Genomic DNA, 24,471 nt, shown 5'->3' with positions numbered 1-24,471 from the left:
GTGAGTTAGAGAGGATTCAAGTCAGGCTTTCCAATTAGCAAACTCATGAGGACACTTATCACCACAGATGCAAGGCTGGAAGGATGGGGTCAAGGGCTGTCCAAGGGAGCTGGTCCATTCAAGAGAACAAGCACAGTATAGACTGGTGAGAGATCAGGACAGTCCAATATATCATCAGGCTCTGCTCCCATATCTGGACTTCCCTCATGCGGACTATGACAGACAGCACCTCAGCCATGTCGTATGTCAGCAGACAAAGGGGAACAAATCTACAGACTGTCAGAGGGAATTCATGTCTTATTACGTGAGCTGAGGAGACTCTAGAGTCAGTCTGCTCCCTTTGTGTCTGCTGAAAAGTGAATGTAACAGCTCACCGACTCAGCAGGCAAAAGGTAGATCATACAGAATGGGGACTATACCCAGAGGTCTTCCATTTACTGGTAAAGGAATTTGGTTTCCTAGCAATACATCTGTTTGCATCCCATTTGAATCACAAAGATTCAGTGTTCTGCTCTTGTCAGTGAGATTATAAAGTCAAGGCAACAGATGCCTTGTTGCAAAGATGTCTAAAAGGGACTGACTTTTTTTTTAAATATGCCTTTCCTCTAATCAGAATGCTTCAGAAAAAAAGTAGGACTGGTAATTCTGGTAGCCCTGTTCTGGCCATGAATACCTTGGTTCTCTGACCTCCTTAATGTGGTACAAAGACCTTCCCTCTGCTATCCATCCAGAAGGGATCTGCATTACAAGGGCCAGTCGTACATCAAAATCCAGACAGTCTGAGCCTCGCTGCCAAGTTCTTGAACAGAGCCTCTTAAGCGAAAGAGGTTATTCAGAAGATATAATATCCATGTTTTAAGGTTCCAGAAAGAAATTTAACAACATATTCATGGGCCTGGTGACGTTTACCTATTGGTACCAGGACAACGGTCTCATCCCTACATCTGTGTCAGTACTACAGACTCTTTGATTTCTTCAAGATGGACTCAGGCTGGGCCTGATAATTCAGACATTTGAAAATCAAGTTGCTGCTTCATCTGGCAGCTTCTTAGTTATAGCAGAGAATTAGTGGATTTCATCCCTCCTAGATGGCTAGTGTTCCTTTTTTGAGAGTAGCATGACTTCTACCTCCTCCCAAAGTACAGAGTTCTTTACTGGGATTTTACCTGCTTAACAGTTCCCTCACAGGCCCTCCATTTAAACTACTTATGAAGGTGGTTCATTACTTTCTAACCAGTAAAGTGGTCTTTTTTATTACAATCATGGTAGTTCACAGGGTATCAGAATTGGGAGCACCTTACCTTGAACCTCAGTGCTCTCAACTTTGACACCTATCTTTCCAAAAAGATTAAGTGATACTCTCAACCAACCGTGTCTTTGTACCAAAGACTAACTCCAGGCTCTTTGAGTACCCCAAAGAGAATTTGTGGTATTTGTTGGATTTCTGTAGAGTTCCCAAAGTATATACTCACTGCAAAGCTCAATTCAGAAAGACAAATTGTTCTTTTATTATCCATTGTCAAGAGGAAAGAAGGCTTCAAAATCTTCCATTTACGTAGGGCTAAAATATAATATCTCGGAAGCGTTAGAGTAAAAGTCATCTGATGTTGCCTTTGGTAAGTGGGTACTCCTCATTGTGGTATTCCAGTAATTTTTAGAAAGAAGTTACCCCCTTTCACATCTCTGCATAACTATATGTATAGTATACCCCCTCTTGACTCAAGTGTACGCTGCTATGAAAATCCCAATGTCATGGATGACTTCGTTACAAATACAAATAGACAGATTTATTTATGCTCTATTCCAACAAAGGAAAAGTTTTCAGGTAATGAAGTTCACAGATCTAACCCACCTCAAATAGGCTGTCAATTGGGGAAAGGTACGGGATTATTAGTTGTCACTCAGTGGATTTTGTTTGTTTGTTTGTTTGTTTACATTGAATTTCATGCTCTTTTGGAGGATTGTTCTATTTAGTTTCAATGCTGACTAGTATAGTTGCTTTTTCCTCGGCTATGCAAGTGTTTCAGTTGGTGGCTTAACAGAGATGGAGCCATATCTCCCTTGCCACAGCATAACAGATCTGGTTTGCCCCCAAGGCTGCATGAATCAGAGACCTAAAGCCATAACTCATTTCCTGTAAATTTTCGTTCTTGGAGTAAGGCATGGATAAACTTTCATATTCTGCATCAGCCATATTTCAGTTCAGAATGACTCACTCCGGAAAAAAATGTGAATCAATATTATGGGTTCTTGACATTTAACTTGTTTCATTAGAAGTTGCAGGTTACATCTCACATCTCTAGTTTTAAACTATGATAAACTCTAAACACTTCTAGAAAGGGGGAAGGTTTTGAAAGACCAAACTAGAAAAGTCCAAGAGGGAGAAAGCCACTAGAGGGTGCCAAAAGGCCCATTCATGAATAATTAGATGTAATTCCACTTTGACACTTACTGAAAAGTGCAGAAATTGGAATGCAGTAAGCAACTCTCTTGCATTACTGTGCCATTATTGGATTGTTACAGTGGGGCTCAGAGTATGCATGCATGTTATTCAGAGAACAGTTAATCTACATAATTAATTAAAGTACAATATACATCTATTTAGATTGATTTTAAAAATGTCTATCTAAAGGGAAATGTTTATGGGTTCATTAAAATAACACCTAAAGGATTTATGGATAAAATGAAATTATTTTGCTGAAAAGGGAAAATTTCTTATAATCTATACTGTGTTGGGAAGGCATGACTCATTCTGTTTTGCCTCCTCTCCACTCGTCTGCTCCACTCCTCTGCTGCTTTTCAACCGGCAACAAATTTTTGTGGTAAATCTGGTGGTAATTTTTATTTTCTTCTGTATTAATACTGCAATTGTATCAGGTATCAGATTTCTTTAAATATATTAATCTTTGATCCAAATTTTAACTGGTATGTAGATATAAAGAAAAATGTTCGTCATTCATTCAAAACTGATCAGAATTATTTGTTATACACAATATTAAACATTCTTAAGTCTGATCTGATTGATGGCATTCAGCTCAATTTTCATAGCTGTGAACTAATTTTATTTACAGCTTTTTTCTTTTTAATAATCAAAAAAACTTCTTGGTTGCTAGGTAAAATCCAGCAAATGAGGAGTTACCTTAATCCATGTAATGATCCCTGTCCATTTCTTAGTGGACAGCTGTATGTCTATGTGCATGTAGTCACAATTGATACTTTTTTGCAACTTTTAGAAAAGGTCATTGGTAAGTCAGTCCTCCCTCCGGAGTTGAGAAATTTCCATCACTACGTGTGCTGAAGTTTGCTTAGCAGGCCACTGATCCCTACCTGGTGCTGGGAAGGCCTATGCCAAAGGGTTCAAGCCTTGGGTGGTCTGGAGAAAACCTTTACCCAGTCAGTGTCACTGTTGGAAGTGCAAGGATGAGAGCCATGCTAGAGACAGGTGCTCTATTTCCTGTGGTTTTAAGACCCAGGACAAAGAAACTGAGGGAGGAGTATCTTAGCTACATCCTAATGGAGGCAATCCTGAGACCAACCTCAGAACCCTCTTAATCATCGAAGGGAAGCTCTTGAAAGGCTTCTTGTCAAAGTGATTCCCCAGAGCAGAGCCAGAGGAAATCACTACCACCAGATCTGTCATCTTCAAGGTCCAGAATTTCTGTACTGTCCTGACCTCAAAGCATAAGAAGAATTCAGTATTTAGTTCTTCAAAGTCCAGAGTCCAGAACTCCTCCACAGAAGGTTCGTCTGGTACTGATGGTAGAATTTTCTGTTAGGCTCGCCGATTCCATCTTATTCAGACAGATCTGAGCTGTCAACTGTGGCACCATTCAGGGACTGTTGAAACTAGCTACCTCATCATCTGACAGAGCAGTCCTTAATTCCTGTAGGTCCACAGCCTATGTCTGCTCCAATCACTCTGGAGGCCTTTGCTATGGCCAGAGACATACTGTGCCTTTTTGCATGATCAGGCACCAGAAGGGGGGAGGTTCCCATTACTTCCTGATACCCAAAATCAGAGGTGATCTTGACCCATCTTAGACTTTGAGAACCTCAACAAGTACATCAAGGTGACGAAGTTCCAGTTAGTGTCCTTAGCTATGATTATCTCTTCCCTAGATCCTGGAGAATTGTATTCTACTTCAACTTGTACGATGCTTACTTCCATGTGATAATTCATCCTGGTCAGCAGATTCCTTTGGTTTGTTGTAAAAGACAACTATTACCATCTTCTTTCCCCAGAATCTCCTATCCATTTCCAATGCAAAGGAGCTGAGGAAGGGATGGGGCAGGACTCTGCCCAGTATACCCTCGCTTTGCCACATGTGGACCTCAGGTCCACCCCTACAGGTACTGCTAAGGAAAACTCTGTGGCACCAGTTTACAACAAAATATTATACTTGGTCATATGTGCCTTCTTTACCAAAATATTGCTATCTTGTGTTTCAATGTGAGAATGGTAAACTCTGTGAAACAAACTAATGGTTCCCTTCTGGCCATTATCAAAGTCTTGTTTTGCACTTTGACTTTGTATTTGTTGAGCACAATTACAGGTACTGTTGGATAACTATGCTACATGCGATGATCAGCAAAAAAACCCCACAGCAGTAAAATGCGATCTGTATAACCCATCAAATTGTCTCTTTAGCTATTTAAATAATAATCTGGGAATATTGTGTAGGTTAGGTAGACCAGTTGCAGCCTGCTTACTGGAGTTTTATATTTTTACTCCAGTGAGCCACCGTGATGTTCAGTTATTGACCAGTGCAAATATTTGTATTTTTTGAGAGGTAATATTTTGAAACAATCTATCAGAAGAGTAAAAGCTCTAATCTTAAACTATACATGGCAACATTAGATATTAATTTAAATTACTAATTTGACACCTTTTTGAAAATTCTTCCGTAGTTCAATACTAGCCAGGTTAATATAGTGGTCTTTTACCTCTGGAGGTATGAATTTAAATCCTAATTTGGTTACAAATGAGATGACTAAATCTGTTTTCATTTTAGTTCCTAGAGGACGTTTGTCAACAGTGTATGACCAAATAGTTTGGCAAAATTTCCAGCCTTCTCTTGAAGCCCAAGATGGTGACAGGGAGTCATTGTGTATGTAGCTCAAGAAGAACAGTGCCTTAACAAACTGCAAGCAAACTTGCAGACCACCTGCCCATGCTAATGTGCTGCTATTTTGTAGTGCTACTAGTACACTTTCAATGTACATCAAATTCATTCCATATTTAAGGGTTACTTTACATTAGTATACTTTTTGTAGCTTAGAGTTCTTTGGATATGACTGTCTTTAATATTACTGGTTAACTGTTGAATCAATATTTAAACTCAAGGACTATTGCAAGTAGGTTTTCTAAATTTTGAAGTTTGCCAACATTTTTGGGCATTAAATTACTTTTATAATGTAACGTTTTGCATGCAACCTCCTGGTGGTTCTTCCTAAAACGATAAGAAAAAATTGACAGTGGGTTGTACACATCGTAACAGTACATTTTGTATCCATCTGTCATTTTTTGCTGTTTTATGCTAAAAACTGCAATTGCTACTATAATATTTTAAGTCTGAAAGAAAACCAGACCCAACCGTGTAATTAACATGAAGACTTGTTAAACAGATGGCTAGCTTGCATGGAGGAATACAAATTTAGAAACTTAAGAAAAATGCCATATTGATCAGGCCCAGGGTTTAGCTAATTGAATATTGTGCCCAGTACCAGATGCTTCAAAGAAAGAAGCAAGAAGTCTAATGGTGGACAAGTATAGAATAACCTGTCTATAGGTGAAACTTCTTCATAACAGTCGGTATTGTCTTATTTTTGGAAGTGTGGGGTTATATATTGCTTCAAGTGTTTATCAATGTAAACACCTAATCTTCTTTTTTCTTGAAATCATCAAAGCTCTTGGCTTCAGTGATATCTTGTGGCCATGAGTTCCATAGGCTAACTATGCATTATGTACAGAATACTTCCTTTTTTCACTTTAATTTAATGTTATCTTGTCATAGTTCTATGAGAGAAGGCAGATAGGGGTGTTGTATAAGTCTCTTACCATGCCTTGTTGTTTAAATTAAACATTTCAGATCTTTTTGTTTCTGATTTCTCCACATTTCTATCCTCTTTCCTCCCCTGATCTCTTCCTAGTTTTGCCTTTTCTTTAGATAGTGTATATACAGAAATGAATGCAATATTCCAGAAAGTGAGATCAGGACCCCATTAAAACAAACTAGATATAAAAATCTGTGATTTCCATTGACCTCTGTGAAATTTTCTGCCCCGGGGCTGGAGCTCCCAGCTGTCGTCCCCGCCTCCTCCCCCCACCGCCAAGCTCCCAGCCCCCTGCAGCTGCCCAGCCATACCAGGCGGCTGGCAGACCCTGCAGACTGGCTATTACATTGCACATGTACGTTGACTGTCTGAATGCATATATTATGCGATTTGCAATTCAACAAAATCAAAATAATCTTTGAGTAAGAGCTGGATGTTTCTCAGGGACCTGGGTACAGAAATGGTGAAACCAGGTATAGTACTGATCCAGCGCCTAAGAAACAGGAAAGATGTTACATCTGCTCCAGAGAACAAGACAGAAAAATGCATCAAGAATGTGTGAAGTGTAAAAACTTAATATGTTCAGTACATATGTCACCTATTTGCTCCATTTGTCCAAAGTAGTAGGCTAGTCACTGCCACTTTGCTGTGTTTGTGCCATTTATATTGCAATTTCCATTGTCTAAATGTGGGGTCAGTTAAATGCTGAAAGCTGCATAATATATTTTTTTAAATAAATGTGTGTGTTCCTGGGGTCAGTTAGACCCCCGCACACAAGTACTGTTTAGTTTGCTTCTGAATCTAGAAAAGTTTTAATTTGTTCATAGATGTATAGTTAACTGATTATAATATCATTTTTAAATGCAGCCCATGTGTTTTTTCCAATGTTGACATACTGGGGTTTTAAAGATCCAATACAGAAGTAGTGGAGTGATTTTTTTGTCCAATATGAGTGTTAAGGAAGGAGTGGCAGGGATAACTTGTGCTAGGCAGCTGCACTGCAAGGACTTGGAAGAGCTCTAGCTTAGGCCTTGGCTACACTGGCGGTGTACAGCGCTGCAACTTGCTGCGCTCAGGGGTGTGAAAAAACACCCCCCTGAGCGCAGCGAGTACAGCGCTGTAAAGCGCCAGTGTAATCAGAGCCTGCAGCGCTGCACGCTTGCTCGCAGTGCTGCAAGCTATTCCCCTCGGAGAGGTGGAGTACATACAGCGCTGCAAGAGCTCTCTCTCAGCGTTGGCGGCGCGACTATACTCGCGCTTCACAGCGCTAAGTCCCGAGTGTAGCCAAGGCCTTAGAGCAGAAATTACAAATAAACTGTGCAAGACAGACTTAAGTCAAAATGGCATTGGAGATAATTATTATATTTGTATGGCTACACTGAAGTATTCTAGATCTTGATTTTGTCCACGTTGATATCAGTCTTGTTTTTTTGACTCATATCCACAGGTAGCAGCAGAACAAGCTAGCTAAATAAGAATTTATCTTGATAGATTTTTCTACTAAATGTTTTTCCAAACCAAGAAAGCTTCCTTTGTCAGCAAAATGTCGATCCACATGTCTTGTTCACTCTTGAGTCAATGGAAAATTTAAACATTTCGAGTATCTACATTTTTTAATAGACTACAACATAGTTTTACTCTCAATAGTTTTAATATACTGGGTGGGATTTTGATCTCTGAAGGATGAAAATCATGGAGTCGTAAGAATGTCAGGTAATCTAAGGGGCTGTAAATTTCTTAATTTAAAAATGAATGATTTTGACTTCTTACCACCAGTTTGATGTTTCTTTTGCCCATTTCCCTACACACTGCAAGAAATCAGGTATTCTAAAATGTTAACCCCTGGTTTCATTGAACAAACCAATTTAATACGCTTTTTATTTCCTTTAGATTTAACTTCCTTGTCTCAATTTACCATGACCTCATGAAATTGTAAAGCTATTGGTAAACACTAAGGCTAGGTCCACACTACCCGCCTGATTCAGCGGGTAGAGATTGATCTTCTGGGATCGATTTATCGCGTCTCATCTGGACACGATAAATCGATCCCAGAAGCGCTCCCCTGTCGACTGCGGAACTCCTGCTCGCCAAGAGGAGGAAGCGCTGTCGACGGGGGAGCTTGCCTGCGCCCCGTGGACCCGCAGTAAGTGAACTTAGTTCGATCTAGGAAACATCGACTTCAGCTACGCTATTCTCGTAGCTGAAGTTGCGTTTCCTAGATCGATCCCCCGCCCCAGTGTGGACCAAGCCTAATTAAGCCAGGACAGCAGATGTTTGTGGTGTGAAAAAGCGAATAAAGCTAAAAAAGCTTTACGTTGTTTCAGATCAGTTACTGTGATTTCTCTTGTTCTGTTTGGTTAGCAGGAACTGTTTTAGCAAAGATGTTGCCAACTCTCAGGGGAAAAAAATGCTTGATAAGAGGGCTCCATGCAGATTTCTATGAAGAGCTCATGTAGCAACTGATCTAGATACATTTAATGAGATTAAATGTTTCAGAAGTTTTAATTCTCTTCACTTGTCTTTACAAATTACTTTACTCAAATACCTAACCTTTCTGCAAAATTTCTTTAAATTTGTGATTATTAATTTCACACACTGAAGAACTCTTCTCCCTTTTGTCATAGTTGAATTATTTTTTCAGTAATGTGTTCTAAAGTCTCAAATCACTGTTTTCTGTAGAGCTGGTTTCCTCTACTGAGAAGTAAATCTGGTGTTTTATCAGCTAACAGAAGTATTTGATTACTGCCAATACCTCTATGCAAATACAGTGATGTGTAGTTTCATATTCTAAAACAAAGACTTTCATACAATCATCTACATTTTAAGAATTAAAAATTAACACCCTGTACTACCCTGGCTGAAAACAAACTGTTAGTTTATTGGCACCTAATCATTTTATTCCGTGTTGCTTTCAGATCATTCTGATCCATATTTCTAAATACTGGCCTATAAAATGACACTGTATCGTATACAGAAATTAACTTAAGGGACAAACCCTACCAGATATTGTAGGTCCAAACTGGTTTTGTGCCAGGTTATTCCATTGTTTTTACTGTACACAGTGCTAAAACATTAAAATAAAAAGTAAAACTTCCCTGAGCATGAAAATTAACATTTTTGCTAATATAATTTTAGTTTTTAATTTTTACATCGCTCATCTTGACCACACTTCAAATTTGAATGCTTATACTAAAATCTCTTTTTGTTTTGCAGAGAAATATAATTGAAAATACTTCTTCAGCTAATCTTGGGACAAGCAAATTCTCGTTTGAATGGTGGATTAACAAGTAGTAATTTTATCATTCTAAGGCTAAGAGGAAATTTTAAGAGTTGGAGAGAACTGGATTTTCACCCTAGTCCAGCAGCTTTGCTGCTCACTTAAACACAGATGAATGAAGACCCCATTCGGAAAGACACCAGGTCAGCGATCCAGAGCTGATGCAGGTAGGCGATCTTTTTTTAAATTGGGTGGTGAAATACTGAATTAAATATTAAAACACAAAAGTGTCTGTAATGGTTTTTTGAAGTTTTTAGTAACTTTCAGTTCTTTTCCATCTTGGTATTAAAATTGTGTGTGTTCTGCTCCTGTCAACTTCCTTGGCTTTATTTTGTTGTAGTTGTTCTGACATCAGCTTGTCAGAAATCCAGTGGAGACTTGTATGTAAAAATATCTTGTTGTATTTTAGTTTTGCTGAAGCTTTCATATTGCACACAGACATGAAATTTTGAAAGGAAGGGGAAAATGCTTCACAACAAGATTAGTGTCTGTCGGTTTCAGAATATAAGCAGTTCATCAGTGATTCCCCACAGTGCTAGTAAAGAGAACTCTGGAACATGATATATTCATTAGGTACTCCTTAAAACTTGCTATAAAATGTCAGCAGTCTGAAGAAGCTGATCAGCCAATAACGGTAAAGGAGCATCTCTAAGCTGTTTTTGGCTTTGTTTATATGAGATTTAGGAGTCATCTAAGTACGGAAATTAATTCAGATTAAGGTAGTGTGTGAAGTTAAAGCTATTCCTGATTAACTCTATGTGGGTGTTCTTCTTCCACAATAAGAGTGCCTTACTCTAAATTAGCTTGATCTATTTCTAGAGCATCCATGCCCGAAGTTACTCAGGAATACCTCCCCCTGTAGACAAATCTTTTGTTAAACCAGTGCAACCTTTTATGTGGACAATCCTTATCTTGGTTTGAATGTCTTACTTCAGTTGAGTTTAAATCAACTCCTGACTAACTTAAACTATATGAAAATAAGTGTTCACGCAGCCTTATGCACCCATTTAACTAAAGCTGTTTAAAATTGCACATATAATTAAACCAGTACAACTTTGTCTTGCAGACAAGTACTTACTCCATGCTTTGAGGGCAAGAAGAATTTAAGACAATGCAAGTATAAACTAACAAGGTTTAAACTAATTAAGTGCCTGGGGTCTCTGTGAACAAAAGCTAACTAATTCAGCTTTCCCCTTGCACTGGGTGCTAAGGGGGGATGTCTGTAAGGGCTTATATGTACACATGGAGTCATACAGAAATAGCTATTGTACTTTAAATTTCCACCTACCATAATCTGAACTAACTTTCAAGTATAGACAAGCCCTAAGAGTAATTTCTTGTGAGTTGGGGGGAGAATGGCTTTGGGACCTCGAACTCCACATCCAGGCATTTTAGAAAACTGTTGAACCACAAGCTGGAAGTTCTGTTGTTTTAATCTGTTTGATTAAACCTTAATTAAAAAAAGCAAAATAGTTTATCTTTGAGACAGAGAGTTTGCTTGGTACAACTGTTTTTTTGAGGTTTTTTTGTTTGTTCCTAACCCCCACACCTCCTTCTGCTTAGGGTCATTCTATTAAGCTTTCATTCCCGGCAGAGAAAAATCATATGTTCACTTTGTAAAGCATAGAACGTAGCTAATGAGCTGAAGGAAGGGATAAAAGAGTATTTAGGTACACTGTATGGTGCATGTACCATAATAGATTTATGTGAAGCTCCTGTGATTTAATATGAAACTGGGAAAGCTCAATTGATATGAAACTAACCATACAGCCCATATTGATGCTTCCAAATGTGTTTCCAGCTCATCATTCAGATTTGTTGAATAAATTACAGAAAGTCTTTAATCTCCATGAAAGGCTGCAAGTCTGTCATATTCAATAACCTAATCTCTTAAATATTAGACACATAGAAGCAACCAGCACAACACTAACTCCTTCTGGGTTGTGAAATATAATTGTCTTCCAGTGTGGTGTGTGAAGTATTCAGGTCTGGTAGTAATACAACAATCTCTAATCTTCTGTATTGCTAGTGACAACTTTTGAAAGGAACACCTGCTGTTGAAGGCATTCTTTTCCATGAGATTTGAGGGATATTGTGCATCTGATTTCATATATGGTTCACATTAGCATGTCTTTACCTGCGTTATGATTGTCCAATGAGTGTCACACAGTAAAAACTAATGTTGGGGGGAAATAGTTCTGGAAAGGGTGCTTTTGCTTCACTTGCATTTTTACTGATCAAATTCATAGTAATGCTACAACACTTAGTTTCTCTTTTGCAATTATAAACTTTTTGGTTACTTTTAAAAACAGTTGGTTTTATAGCTTTGCTTAGGTACAGGAAAGCTACCTACAAAGTTGGGAGGGTTAGAAAGAAACAGATGAATCGGTTTCTTAAAGAGCTGATCTAAGACTCTGTGTTCAACTATAATAAAATAAATTTCAGCTATGGCAAACTATAAATTCTTTTTTTAAATTGGTACTTACAAAATAGTGTTTTGCAACTTCTACTGTCATTCAACATGGAAATGTTTCTGGTAACTAGAAATCAGTTTGGTGATTGTTTGTATCAGTTCAGTTCAATTATCTGATTAAACTTTGTTCATTGGCTGAGATTTGAGAATTGCTCCCCTTTTTCTTTCAGAAATGAATCTTCACATCTGAGGGACAAGTGGGTGAAAGTTTTCAAATGTCAGTCTATGAATTAAAACTAAAAATTATGGAAGGCTTGGCTGGCCAACTAGCAGGAATCAAACAAAGCCTATGTCTAAACCATTCATGTCGTATAAGTGCAAGAGAAGAGGTAAAATGCATTGATGAAGATTTAAGAGGAGAATGGATAGGCCTGAATCAAAATGATTATAAACAAAGTGGTGGTTTCTGCGTCTATTCCACTTGAGTTGCGCATGTGCTCCATGTGCCTGGGACCAGACTTTTTTTTTTTTTTCCATTAGCGGTGTCCTTGGTCTGCACCTGCACCCTTCTCCTTGTGCTCCCAGCTGAGGGAATATGGGGCAGTGCAGACCAGTCACTTCTACGGTTCCTTTCTACCATCTGTGGTCTGAGATGAAACATCTCTAGTGTCTACAGCTTTAGCTAGCATTTTTTGTTTTATTACTTGTAAATAGTTCTCCTTTTCTACCTAATTCTTAGTTTTAGTGTTAGTTTTGGAAAAATTTGGGGGTTTCCTCCCAGCCCTGGCCATCTACCAGTATTTGGTACCTATCATGCCCAGGGCCCCAGGTTTTAAGCACTGTAGTCTGTCTCCAGGCCTTCCCAGTCAGTGAAGGTCATGACACCAATATGTAGTGCCGCAGGGAAGCACATATCCCCTGAAGTGTCATATCTGCCAGAGTTTCTCTTGCTGAACTCCTCAATCACGTGAGTTCAGACTTCATACTTTCCTGATGAATTGTTTGATGAGACCAGAGTCTGACCCTGGTACATCAGTCAGAGGCACCAGGTATCAGCCTTGGGTACACAGTTGTCTCAGGGCAGGTCTTCACTACCCACTGGATCGGCGGGTAATGATCAATCTATCAGGGATCTATTTATCGCGTCTCATCTAGACGCGATAAATCGATCCCCGAACGTGCTCCCCGTGAACTCCAGTCGTGAGAGGCAGAAGCGGAGTTGATGGGGGAGCGGCAGCGGTCGACTCGCCGCCATCCTCATGGCCAGGTAAGTCGACCTAAGATACGCCGACTTCAGCTACGCTATTCGCATAGCTGAAGTTGCGTATCTTAGGTCGACCCCCTTCCTAGCGTAGACCAGGACTACTCTGGGACTGTTGTAAGCAGAATTAGGGACCAGCAGAAAACAGGGTAGACACAAAGAAGGTAAGAATGAGCATCCTCACAAGGACAAATGTAAGCAATCTCCTCTATGTCCGTATCTAAGAAAAGGACTTTTCCAGTCCATTCTTATGTTGGGCGAGACTCCGTGCCCCAGTACAGGTTTATCAGGAGCTCAAAGAGAATCTGGTACCTGTCCCTTGGCACAGAAAGCCAAAAGTGATCTGAGACTGTCACCTACTGGAGTAGTGACTTTGGGTCTATCCTGAGTACTGAAAAGGGAAGGGAGCAATTGGATGCATCAGACACCACTGATTGTAGAGAGTTGCCTGGAGAAGAGATTGACAATACCAAGAAGCAGTCAGCCCAGATAGGCACTGCTGAAAGACTGAAGCCCCATTGACTACCCAGCAACAGGGACCAGATGGACTATTGAGGCGGGCCCAATCTATGCACACCTGGAATCATCAACGCAATTGGACCAGCACTGTCGAGAGATCCTGACAATATCATTGGTTCGGCAATCACTGACACCGTCAGCCACCTGAAGCAGAGTAAGACCACTATCTGTACCAGCAGCTCTGCCCATTGACACAGAGAGGATGCTCAGACAGGAAGTAGACTTCCTGTTTCAACTGGGAGCTGTAGAGCTGATGGCACCTCAGCACAGAGGAAAAATATTCTACTTGAGATATTTCCTCATCCCCCCCTCCCCCAAAAAGGAGGCCAGAGGCCTACACTATGTCTGAATGTCTTTTGTCCACTGCCTGAGGTTCATAATGATCACGGTGTCCTCCCTAATGTTCTTGCTAGACCAAGGAGATTGGTTTATATCTCTCAACCTGAAGAATGCTTATTTCAACATAAATCTCCACCCTGCACATAAGAGACTAAGATTTACCATCAGCCTAACCCATTACCAATACAGAGTCCTTGCCTTTGGCCTCTCACCAGTGCCAATAGTGTTAACAAAGGTGTTATCAATAGTTGTGGTACACCTGCATCATCAGGGCATGTCAGTGGTCTACCTACATGGCTGGTTCCTGAAAGGGAAGTTATGCCAGAAAGTTCAGATAGCAACTCTATTCTTACTTAACCTCCTACAGTCATTAGAACTTCAGGTAAACACAGAAAAGTTTACTTTAACCACCACATAGACTATGGACATTTTTGAAGTGACTGTGGATTTGGTCTTGGCCAAGGCATGCCTACCTGACAACAGGTTACGGGCTATGGCAGGACTCATAACGAGTTCCAAGTGAACCCCCAGCCATTAGTGAGGTCCTGTCTTTCCCCACATAGCCTTATGTATGTATGTATCTATGTGATACCATTCAAGATGTCATCTTCAATGTCTGCAAGCTTGGTTATAGAAAGTCTGTCCCTGACAGACACAGCCTGGACAAGTTGCGTCTCTACCCCCACAAGGTCTAGCCTCACTCACCTGGTAGGAAAACATGAGATGGTGTCTGAATTTCATTCATCTCTTCCTCCACCCACCCACACAAAAAAAGGTTAGGTGCCTCCCCATTGAGTTGGGGAGCTGATCAGGATACTTGGCGTGTAGCACAAGGTACTTGGACCCCGGAGGAGACCAAGTTGCAGATAAACCTTTTAGAGCGACATACTGTACACAAGACTTACAAAAGATTCCTGCTGTTCATCGGAAGCCTACATTTCCAAGTCATGTCAGAAAGCGTGATAATCTGTTACAGCAACAAGTAGGGAGGTAGAGTGCAATTCACCTATTTTCATAGAGGCCATCAATCTTGAACTTGTACGTCCCACCACATCATTCTCCCAGTTGTGTATCTACCTGGGGTGCAGAAAACTGTGGCAAATAGCTTTAGCAGACTCTTTTCCAGAGACACAGGATGTATTTCTAGTCTGCTGGTCAGAATCGCTAATATATGCATTTCCACCCATCCCACTCTTAGCACAAGTCCTGAGGAAGATCAGGCAAGACAAAGCAACAGTGATGCTTGTGGCTCTTGTGGGTCAGAGACAGTTCACCAGCATTCTCCAGATGGCTGCACATCCATGCATCCACATTAAACTACTACCAGATTTCTTGACCCAGGACACATGCATGGTGTTCCATCAGAATTCAGCATCTGTCCATCTAACTGCTTGGTATATGGATGGATAGCTAACTCTGAGATTGTGTTCTGCTGCTATACAGTCCATCATGATCAACAGCTGGAAAGACTCCAGAAGAAAGTGGTACACAGCAAAATGGAAGAGATTTTCTATATGGTGCCACCATTGTCAGCTATCACTGTAAGTTTGCGAGATGCCAACTACTGAACTATCTCCTCTCTCTGAAAATGTTGGGATTGTCATTCTGCTCCTTATAAGTACACTTGGCAACTATTCGTGCTCTTGCGTGCACTCTCTCTCTCTCTCTCTCTCTCAGTCCCACACCCCCAGTGGGCAACTATTCCATCTTTTCCTATCCGGTCATAGTGAGGTTCTTGAAAAGCCTTGTAAGTGCCTTTCCACTGGTGCTCAAAGCCATCACAATATGGGACTTCAATCTACATCAGCAAAACTCCCATTGGAGCCCTTAGCCTCATGTTCCTTCAGTCATCTATCTATGAAAGTTGCCTTTCTTGTTGCAAACACTTCAACCTGGAGAGCTGGGAGCCCTTATGGAAGTCAGTCCGTCTGTCTCTCTCTCTCTCTAAAGTTTCCTTAAGGTTACATGCTAAGTTGAAGGTGATTTCAGAATTCCATCTAAACTAGATCATCCATTTAATCTGTTCTCTGTTTTGAAGTCATGTCCTAACAGGAAGGTTATGAAGTTCATTCTTTGGAAGTCCAAGCCTTGGCTTTCTACATAAGAAGTACAAATCCCTCAGAAAATTCCCTTAACTATTTGACTCCTAGGCCTCTTCTTTTATATGTTGGGTGATCTTCTCAGAGACTTCTCTAAATGGATTTTGAGCTGCCCCCTGCTTTTGCAATGAGTTGATAGTAACCTCTGCCTAACAGGGTGTGAGGCCAAACTCAATTAGGGCCCAGGCAGACTCTGTAGCTTCATTGTGAGAGGTGTCTCATCTCCAGATATGTAAGGCAGCAACATGAGGCATTATGCGTACCTTTTGAGACATTACACCCCGGGTGCAGGCTTCAACAGCAGAGCAGTCATTCAGTCAGTGGTACAGCAGGGGTTCCTCACATACTCCACCTGAGTGAATACTGCTTTTGAATCACCTTGAGTGAACACATATAGGGACCACCATGCAAAGAAAGTAAGGATTACTTACCTTGTACAATAACTGAGTTTTCCAGATGCGTAGTCCCTATATTTATTCTATAACCCACCCTCTGCTTCAGATTCTTACCCTAAGCTGTTCACAGAAGAGAAGGAGCTGAAAAGGCAGGCGGTGTTTGCACTGCCCCTTATATGCTTGACTGGGAGCATGAGGAGAAAGGTGCAGGCACAGACCAACAGATACTTCTAATGAAAAATCTTCCAGTCTTAAGTGCATGGAGCATATGTGCACCATGAATGGAATACAGATAGGAGCCATACATCTCAAAAAACTCCAGTTACTTTTCAAGGTAAGTAATCATACTTCGCCACCAAGCTAATCATTTATGGGGAAAGGAAAACCCTACACTTTCATTTTCAGGAGTCACACTAGGTAACTGATTGAACACAAGTTCCTGGTGGTATTCTGTGGCAAGAGGCTAACAGAACTGTTGGACTCTGGAGGAATTATGAGGCATTAATAGTAATGCCAGGGTTAAGTTTGAGTTCAGTTTTGGACTCCAAAGCAGGGATGCAAACTCTGTTATGTGGTAAAAATACAGCATACCTTCCCCAGAATTACAGCATTTACTGAATGCTAAATGAATTTTCCAAATATTTACAAGTAAATCTGTTTCTTTAGGCATTAAAATGAAGTTTAAAAATGAATCCTTAAGAAATGTAACACCCAATATTATTTTTTTGTTGCCCCTGATTTCATTGACAGAGTAACACTTGTCAAACTTCCTCTAAAGTGAAAATTCACTAAAATCTTGTGCATATGCTACATTTGAATAACTTATTTTAGGATTATTGGTAGTGTTTGTTATCGAGAATAATGGGTAAAGTTTCTCCTTCAGCATAGGCTGAAGATTACAGTGTTCTACTACAGAGAATTCCACAACTTCCACTGCCCTCATCTGGTGGCGACTTTGAGAAGGGTCTCTGTGTGTGTCTCAGCCTGCTCACAGCATGGAAAGCAACTATCTTCCCTGAGGGTAACTTGTGGCTTTAGTCTCACTGAGAATATTGGAGATGGTGACCATTTTCAAAGAAAGGTGTTCTTTTTGACAGATAAAATTTCCATTAGAATTTTTAAAAAAAAAAATCATAAATATATTTTCAAAAATTATTTTGTGGCACTACATCTACTCAATAGGTAGGCCAAGAAGGAGGGGGAAATTACAGGAGGAGGATATATACCTTGCACACAAGAGGGGTTGCAGGAAGGACGGGGAAGTTTGTGTGTGTGTTGTAAAAGGCAGAGGTAATTTGGAAGATGGGGGAAACGGAGTGTGCACTCAGCTGTCTTGTGATGCACTGTCAGAACAAAGCAGCTGTAAACCCAGTTTAGCTGACCTGTATGCTCTGGCTGCTTTGTGCTATTCCAGAATAGGACAAAGCAGCCATTTTTAAAACTTTAAAAAAAAATGCATACTTCATAAGTTTAAATCATTAGAAATGTCACATGGTAACATTTTCTTTTGATTTCTTTAGTTTCATATATAAATGTTTAGAAAATGGTGAATGATGCATTTATTGTTTACTACAGTCCTATTTATTTACTCATGATTTGCATCAAGTTACGTTTGAAGGAAAATTCAGTTCAATTAAAATGCACAAAAACAGTATTTTAATTTTTTCTTAGGTAAATAAAACTGCCATAAGTGTACACAGATAAGGATAGTTATGGAAAAAGTTTATCCAAAACATTTATTTAATGAAGGATAAAATTTATTTATCTATAGTTACTAAATTGAGCTGATCCTATAACTAGATCTTATCCTCCCACCTCATTTTTATTCATATTGGAAGAACACCAGCTACTGTGATCAAATTCTGGTGTTCATGCTTTGAAAAGGTTGTTAAAAAATTAGCATGGGTTCAGAGAAGCTATAAAAATTAACTGAGGAGTGGAAACAATCCTTATGATGAGACTTAAGCTAAATAAGGTGAGTTGAATGTGACCTATAAGTAGGGTGACCAGATGTCCCGTTTTTAAAGGGATAGTCTTTTTGGGACTTATATAGGTGCCTATTACCCCCCCACTCCCTGTCCTGTTTTTTCACAATTGTTCTCTGGTCGCCCTACCTATAAGGGGTCCTTTAATTTAGCAGACCAAGGCATAATAAGATGAAATTGTTGGATAGGAAAGAAGACTCACATGAAAGTGAGGGCAATTAATCATTGGAACAGCTTTCCAAGAAAAGGGTAAATTTGTCATTTAAGAACATCAGAGCAGCCATACTGGGTCAGACCAATGGTCCATCTAGCCCAGCATCCTGTCTTCTGACAGTGGTCAATGCCAGACACTTCAGAGGGAATGAACAGAACAGGTAATCATCAAGTGATTCATCCCTTGTTGCCCATTCCCAGCTTCTGGCAAACAGAGCCTAGAGCACTTCAGAGCATGGTTTTGCATTTGAAGTCCTGAAATCATGGTTGGACATCTTTCTAATAGAGGCACTCTATTTCAGCTGCAAGTTAAGTTTGGTAATTTGTTTACATGGTAGATAAGAATTGCCTCCACTGCAGAAATTAATGGATGAAGTTCTATGGCCTGTGTTGTGCAGAAGATAAGATTAGGTGATTATATAGTGATCCTTTTGACCTTAAAATGTATAATGTTGTCATGTATTTTCTTAAAACTAGTGCAGCAAACATCTATTGGGAGAAGATGTACCCCTCTTGCTTAATCTGATGCTGAGAGTTCATCATTAATAAATTAGGCAATTATTGAACATTGAGGATAGTCATTAAAATTGGCATTAACTGTAATCTACTGGCTGAAGCCATTTTGATTCAAAAACAAGTGACCTGACTTGTGACCCCGACAGTTTAGAAGACAACACATAAGACTGTAAATCAGTTTCCAGCCTGCCATATTAGTTTATTAGAACAATTGTGTACTAATGCTCACATATGGTCCTTTTGTCATTTTTAGCAGAGAATTGTCTGAGTTTTGTGGTTGCCAGATTGTACAGGTAGTTCTTTCTGTATAATTTCTTCTCTCTTCCTGAGGTATTCTTTTCCCACCCCCCCTTTTTTTTTTCTTTTCTTTTTTTTTCTTTCTTCTACTGCTTGTCACTTCCCAGCAGCTACAGGATTGACAGATATTTATTTCCTGGAAAGTTTGACATTTTTCCTGGAGAATTAGACATGATCTTACCCCTACCTGCGAGTGAATATCTGTCAGGCTGATGTATTCCTCCTCCTCTTCTTTTTGTCCTTCATTTCTTCTAGTTTTGGAAGTATTTTCTAAACCGATAAGTTCCTGAGAGACTTTCTAGAGTCATCGTTAGGATTGCAAAAAACATTGCATAAGGGCTGCTGCCAACCTGTACGTGAGCATGGCTAAACCCAGCAGTTACATACCTATCATACGTTCATGCAGCTCTAATACTCTTAGCCATCCAGAAAAGTAACATCACTGTTTCAAAATCAAAGTATTTTTGTCTCAGATAATAAATCTAGTTTTTTCCTCCAGTTGGCTATAGCAGAATACCTGTTTTTTGACACAATGATAGTTGTCAGCAGCAGTCTAAGAAATGGCAGTTAATTTTCAGTGAAGGTTAACTGCCACCAGTATAGACAAAGGGCATTCCATTCTCAGTCAGGCAGGAAGAGGTAGTCAGTCCAGATACAGAAGCATTCACCTATTCTTTCAAATAACTTTTGGGTGTATAAAGTGAAATGCCTTAAAGGACCTAGTTTTGAGAAAGTACAGAGTACCCTCCTTCTGAGAGTCCGGCACCTTAGGGATTTAAGAATTGGGGCACTTAAAATCAATGGTCACTTCAAAAATTTAGGTCTTCCTGTTTGGTTCTACTCTTTCTCCCATTAGGCTCAACATTTTATTCTTCACTTTGTAGAGTATTAATTAATGGTGTCTCAGACTGATTTGCAGTCTCAGTTTGCCTTTGCTATATCAGAATGGAAGAAAAGAATTCAGTAAAGAAGTCTGAAGAGGTGAACTAATTGCAACACTGCTTTTTCAGCCTCCATACTCTTCCCAATTTGTCCCCTTCACCTGGGCTTTCCCTGTTGCAGCATTGTGTATGTAGGCTCTCCTCTGTCAGCCACTGGTAGAAATGGTGCCTAACAGAGCGTTTTACAACATGGATCATGGAACCTCCCAAGAGCCAGCCACCTGACACAATAGCGTCATGGGAAAAAGAGAGGAGGGAATGCTAAACAATTCACTTTAACTTTTCCTATCCTGGTGCTCTGTTCGCCAGAGTGGAAGCACTCAATCCAAGGAATACTTCTTGGATCACAAAGCTTTTCTCCTCAGGTACCCTTGTGGATCCCCTTTGCACAGTAACAGTTTCTCTTGCTCCTTCAGTTATCTCCAAGGACTTGTTTGCTGAATCTTCTGGCAAATGGGTAATTCCTTAATCTCCTCCTCCCTGGTAGCTGGATGCCAGGAAGAAAGGAGGACATGTTCATCCTCTTCTCTCCTCCGCCCCCGGAAGAGCTTCTACTGACAATTAGGCTTATTTAATTGTGCACACCACTGTAATTCATTTAAATTTTGGCAGTGAACTAACAGGATGCAAGGTTTCCTGAAATGAGGATGTCAGGCAAATTTTCCTTGTTTGGTCAACCATAATAAAAATGAAGGAAGCTTGTAGCAGAAGTACTAATATTGCCAATGCAGGAGACCCTGAGCAAGCAGGGCAAAAACTGCATAGGACGGGACATTAACCTTCAGATAGGCCCACAACCCTAAATCCCTTCTTTGGGATTGGGTGTCGGGGGAGGTATGTGATGGGGTGTACCAGGTCCTTTGAGGCCCCCTGCTGGAGGCACCGCTTTCCTGCCCCACCCACCCCACCCCAGGAATGAGCAGTTAAAATTGATCCCCCAGGCCTGCCTAGAAAGGCTGCATTGGTTGCTTCTATCAGAGCACAGCAGGGTCAGATAAAAGGAGTTGCAGGGCCTGATCAGGTCAGTTCATGGGTGGGACCAGAGAGGCAAGGAATGACCAAAGGTGTTAATAGGTCGCGTTTACAGGACCTGGGAAAGAGGACGTGAAAACGGAAACCCTAAGGTAACCAGTGAAAGGAACAGGACCACATGGGGGGAAAAAGCCCAGGGAATAACAGCAGCAAACAGAGCAGCGGTACATGGCTGCTGTTTATAGGGTCCCCGGGTTGGGACTTGGAATAGTGGGCAGGCCTGAGTTCTTCCACCCACCACTGGGAAAGTGACCTATGCCCCGAGAAGGGGACAAGGCTCTTTTAGAAGCCCAAGTGAAAGGTGAGATTTAAAAGGCCAAGAGACGGGGCTGAAAACCCTAGTGAGGGCAGGTAGCTTGTTGGACTTTTGCTACCCCTGGGAGAGATTTGCTTTTTGACTGTGACTTGGCTGGAGGGCTGAGCCACCTACAGGTAGCAACCTACAGGAGGCGCCAGGACCAGAAAAGATTGCAGTATAACACCCAGGTGACAGAAGGAGTGTCCCTTGTCACAGTATGATTTTATTAACTTTGCTGAATATATAATAAATAGCTGAGATTTTTTTTTTCTAACCGTTCCAGTTGCAAAGTAAATTCTGAAAGCTTATGTAGGTAGCTGGAGGAAGCTAATCCTGAAAGCAATATCTCAAGTGGAACAGTAGTATGCTGTTTTGTGTAATTATCAAAGTAGTACAGAAACTGCAGCAAGTGATGTGAATCTAAACCTTTTCACATTTAATGGAAATAGCATTCATGCGTTGTAAAATCTGACAGCTCCCTTGTGATAAATTCATTAATGTTGGCTGCTTTAATACCAATTACTGCCTGAGACCAAACTTTATTTATACTGAAAAACATACACACTGATCTTTCCACTTATTAAATGTCTGGTGAAATACTGATATTGAAATTGCTATCAGTGGTTTTTTTTTATTTTTTTTTTAATGAATTAGCCACTCACTGTTCATTCTCTAAATACTGTTTAGATCACAAATCAAAAGTAGCGTCAGTGAATGACGTAAATTGTTCACACCACAAAACTGCTGCCCTACTTAGTGTGTTTGGAAGTCTCTCTGCTGAAGAGAGGATTAGAAATTAAGAGTTAATTTGAGGTTGGGAATGGTGTGAGGAAGCTTGTACGGGATCTGACTGCACTACACTTGCTTGTTTGATTTCTAGTAGAATGTACAGAAAACCTATCTAACACGCTTCTGTCAAAGGTGCCTAAAGAAACAAAACTAAACGGTATCAGCTTCCAGCAAAACTCTGCCTTGATCAAAACCTTTACCCACAAACATCAGGTACTATCAACTCCCTTGCTCTCCAAAAGCCAACCAATTTTCAGTAATGTTTAAAATGATATTTGCAGGGAAAAAAGACTGTAGTGCCATTTTTTAAGATGCTTTTCAGTAAAATGCATCAAGCATTATAAGCTTTTCTCAGGCTCACTAAATCGTATGTTATACAAACCTATGCAAATAGGTTTGTATCTAAAATAATCCAAAAGTAGCTAGAGAATTAGTTTTTGATTAATATTTATAGAAATTATTTCTTCTGCACAATTTATTTGACACTCTGGCAGTACAAGATTTTTGGGTCTTCCTTAAGTGATGATCAGTGGAATAGGATTAAGATCCTGTTAAATTATTTCATAATTTTTTTTTATTCATAAGTACTTTTAAAGGGCAAATTTGCATAAAGAAAAGACTTGCATAGAAATAAAATATACCTCAAAACATCACCAGAGCAATTTAAAAGTATTTTAAATAAATTTGTCCTGGAATGTGTGCTACAAAGAGAAGATTATTATTCACACACTTTTATTGTGAGCTTGCCACAGTGAATTGGGCAAAATTGAAAGACCAATGTTTGATGTAATTGGAGGACTATTGGATATTATTGTTTTGCTCGTAGAGCTATCATTCTGCTTAGGGACAAATTACTTTCTAAACATCAAATATCACTCCAGTGAGGAGAAAAATTCAACAGCTGTATCTACTCTTGATTTTATTGGTCACTTATCCTATTTGTGCAGTACCTGCCCGTGCAAAGGCAGCCAAGTTGCTTGTCTGTCTGAATATCTGGCCCTTGGTTCCATTGCTGGGATTCAGTGTTAGCACTTATTTAAGAACATAATAATGGGCATACTGGGTCAGACCAAATGTCCATCTAGCCCAGTATCCTGTTTTCTGATACATCCTAGCCAGTGCCAGCTGCTTCAGGACATGATCCCTGATTGAGCTCCCACATGCTACTGCAATAGAAAAAAAAACCACAACAGAAAATAGGGTCCTTTCACACCTTTTTAGAGCAGTTTTCAATCTAAGTCCATAGTACATAGCTTCACATTCAAGCATATGGACCATCATCCACTAGGAATTCACAAATACATCAAGCAAGCTGGGAATATGGCAATTTTCTTACAGTCATTTTAAAATTATGGGAATTGATGTTTTAAGATCCTGGGTACTTTAAGCATTTTTTTTAGTAAAAGGGAAAAAACAGTTTGTCATATAACTGATTGATTAGTTCTTACCATCTCACAAAAAAGAGGTGTTCCTGTGGCGGTTGGGGGAAGAAGGGCATATTTTTAACAAGTATGCCACTTTTGTTGGTAAACCTCTATCAACTTTTTCTAAAGGTTCAAAAATGCGGTTGCAAATCACTTGGATGTGTGTTTTTTTAACACTTGCTTTCCTTCCCCTACCCTACATGTGTGCACACTTTTTTGTATTTTGCATTGATGTACATCTGTAAGGATTATTAGTACATTTCTACCCTGATATAACGCTGTTCTCAGGAGCCAAAAAATCTTATCGTGTTATAGGTGAAACCACGTTATAGCAAACTTGCTTTGATCCGCCAGAGTGCGCAGCACCGCCCCCCCCGCCCCCCCGAGCACTGCTTTACCGCGTTATATCTGAATTTGTGTTATATCGGGTCGCATTATATCGGGGTAGATGTGTATCTAATCTTTTAGCTACAGCTAGTGTGTTCTCTATATCAGGGGTCTCAAACTCAAATGACCACGAGGGACACATGAGGACTAGTACATTGGCCTGAGGGCCTCATTACTGACACCTCCCCCCCCCCCCCCCCCCCCCCCCCCCCCCCCCCCCCCCCCCCCCCCC

The 24,471-nt window shown here is 40.2% G+C and overlaps 1 protein-coding gene across 3 annotated transcripts in view; it reads left to right on the top strand.

Moving 5' to 3' along the window:
• SPIN1 (spindlin 1) overlaps nt 1-24,471 on the top strand; it is a 110,840-nt gene that overhangs the window by 61,108 nt on the left and 25,261 nt on the right. For 2 of the 3 annotated variants that reach the window (XM_034773238.1, XM_034773237.1), the window contains exon 2: nt 9,268-9,498. In XM_034773238.1, the coding sequence (XP_034629129.1) occupies nt 9,447-9,498 (52 nt within the window). In that variant the 5' untranslated portion in view covers nt 9,268-9,446. Of the gene's footprint in view, nt 1-9,267; nt 9,499-10,397; nt 10,445-24,471 lie in introns of all 3 variants that reach the window. The other variant, XM_034773239.1, reaches the window with a different exon arrangement.

The sequence above is a fragment of the Trachemys scripta genome, chromosome 6, assembly GCF_013100865.1.
Source record: "Trachemys scripta elegans isolate TJP31775 chromosome 6, CAS_Tse_1.0, whole genome shotgun sequence".
Lineage (NCBI taxonomy): Eukaryota > Metazoa > Chordata > Testudines > Emydidae > Trachemys > Trachemys scripta.
This window is presented reverse-complemented; position numbering and strand designations above follow the sequence as displayed.